The 2356-nt window shown below is 31.2% G+C and overlaps 1 protein-coding gene across 1 annotated transcript in view; it reads left to right on the top strand.

The window, feature by feature from the left end:
* The window catches only part of LOC105315262 (tankyrase-1-like), a gene marked incomplete at both ends in the record, with an annotated part of 7941 nt that overhangs the window by 1724 nt on the left and 3861 nt on the right, over nucleotides 1–2356 (top strand). Inside the window, 8 exons of the mRNA XM_020005610.1 lie at nucleotides 237–284; nucleotides 333–425; nucleotides 477–581; nucleotides 628–738; nucleotides 1319–1420; nucleotides 1477–1575; nucleotides 1825–1926; nucleotides 1985–2083. Of these exons, the coding sequence (XP_019861169.1) occupies nucleotides 237–284; nucleotides 333–425; nucleotides 477–581; nucleotides 628–738; nucleotides 1319–1420; nucleotides 1477–1575; nucleotides 1825–1926; nucleotides 1985–2083 (759 nt within the window). The remainder of the gene's footprint in view (nucleotides 1–236; nucleotides 285–332; nucleotides 426–476; nucleotides 582–627; nucleotides 739–1318; nucleotides 1421–1476; nucleotides 1576–1824; nucleotides 1927–1984; nucleotides 2084–2356) is intronic.

The raw sequence follows: 2356 nt of genomic DNA on the forward strand, positions 1-2356 counted from the left end.
TAAGTAGTACTGTTTATACTGAGCTTTGTACTACATTGCATGGCAAAATGTAGGTCATACAAAGAGACATAAATATAGTGGCAATATTTGGTGGCTCTTAATACTGGTGATTCCATGATTGCAATGTATTGATAGTCTTTATTGTGTAAATGAGGAAATACCTTAATCTTAATTTTATATACAAGTGAAGCCAAATTAATATACATGTACAACTATAATTATCTCTTTTTAAACAGAGGCCCGAGACTGCATCAATTGGGAAAGAAGTGAAAAGTTCCAGTCTGGTAAGATGATAAATTGTATATTAGCTTTACATGTAATTACATATGTAGGGAAGAGATTTAATCAAGTCTATAGAATCTGATACTAAACCTGAGGAGGTTATTGGTCTACTTGAAGCTGGAGCTGATCCTAATGTTACTAAGGTTTGTAGCTACAGTGCATGTATACTGTAGTATTCTAATTTGTTATAATAGCATTCATTTGGTGGCACTCCTGCTCTTATTATGGCCATTGAAAAAGGTAATACTGATATTGTTAAATTGTTACTGGAGAAAGGAGCTAATCCCAATGCTACTAAGGTTTGTAGCTGTATATACTGTATTTTTTAATTCATTGCTACAATAGTATAAATCTGGTAGTAATCCTGCTCTTATTGTAGCCATTGAGAAGAATAACATTGGAGTTGTTGATGTGCTACTTGAAAAAGGAGCTGATCCTAATATTGGTTTTGATACTGTAAGTTGCCAGTATACATGCATGTAGTTATATAACAGCCAGTGCACCATTTTTTTTAAAAAGATTGAACAGTTTAGCTTTTTAAAAGGATTATTGGCATCAAAACTATGCATTCATAATTTTAATGTACCATAATTTTGGTATAGTAATTTTCAAATGTCCAATATTTCTCCAAAATTTCCTTAGAAGTAAATATTCTTAGGTACAAATATTTGTGGCTCTAGTAAACTTCTTTTTTCACTTCTACAGCACTGATACATGGCTTATATTGAAAAATGGGGTAATAGATTAAGATTCTGGCTTCTTCACTGGCTTGAAAATAGTATTTAGAGCTTTGCATAGCCTGGTAGTTAGTTTTTTATGTGTGAGTGGTAGGGGTTAAAATTTTTGCAATATAAATGAACTGTGAAATAGACAAAAATCAATACCCCACCAACCATATGGTCTGCATGTATAATCGTACCCATACATTACTTATATACACACATTATTAGCACTTGCTTTAGTAAGTTACTCAACTGACAACTTTTATGTATCTGTTTTTTATTATTTATGATCATAAATAATTGTTTTAATATAGTATAAAGGTACTCCCTTGCACCATGCTAGTGAAACTGGGGATGCTAATATTATCAAGTTATTAATAACTAAAGGAAATGCTGATGTGAATGCCGTGGATGAGGTAAAGTTATTAAAACTAATCATTTCTAAATGTATCATTTTATTTTGTATTTATAGAGGAAAAGAACTCCTTTGTTTCATGCTATTGAGAGTGGTAGTGTTGAAGCTGTTGATATTCTATTAACTAATGGAGCTAAAACTGATGTTGTGTCTGAAGTAAGTATTAGTGTTGGCACTTTCACAATTGATCAAAAATTAAATTGTGACATGCATTATGTGTGCTTGGTAGCAATCATGTCTTCTTGTACCCAAAATGATTCTTCATTTATTGAGTCACTAAGAGGTGACATCCTTGAACCATTGATTCATATTCATTAACCCACACACCCATCAATAAAATATTGTACACTTGATTTTGTGTACTAGTAACTTAATTCATTGTAATTTATTTTACTATTTATATAGTATGATGGTACTCCATTACACTGTGCTAGTAAAACTGGCAATGCAAATATGATGCAATTATTAATAACTAATAAAAAAGCTGTTGTGGATGCTGTTGATAAGGTAAAGTAATTAAATAATCAATTAATTTTAATTGTATCTTTTTGTTTTGTATTTATAGAGGAAGAGAACTCCTTTGTTTAATGCTGTTAATAGTGGTAGCATTGAAGCTGTTGATATTTTATTAACTAATGGAGCTAGAACTGATGTTGTGTCTGAAGTAAGTATTAGTGCTGGAATTTTCACAATTGATTAAAGGTTAAATTGTGACATGTCTTGTTTTTTGTACATGAAATAATTCTTCATTTTTTGAGTCAGGCCTATCCATCCAAGTTTGTAAAGGGTTAAGGCAGAAATATAGTAGGCTAGCAGCACCAAACTTGCTTAACTCATTTAAATTTATCTAGGCAGCAGTGTTGTGCCATATTACTTATCTTTAGCCACTAGTAAAAAGAAAAAACATAAGTTTTTTTTGTCACTTGTTATGCAGCTA

The sequence above is a fragment of the Amphimedon queenslandica genome, unplaced genomic scaffold, assembly GCF_000090795.2.
Source record: "Amphimedon queenslandica unplaced genomic scaffold, v1.1 AMPQUscaffold_11195, whole genome shotgun sequence".
Taxonomy (NCBI): Eukaryota; Metazoa; Porifera; class Demospongiae; order Haplosclerida; family Niphatidae; genus Amphimedon; species Amphimedon queenslandica.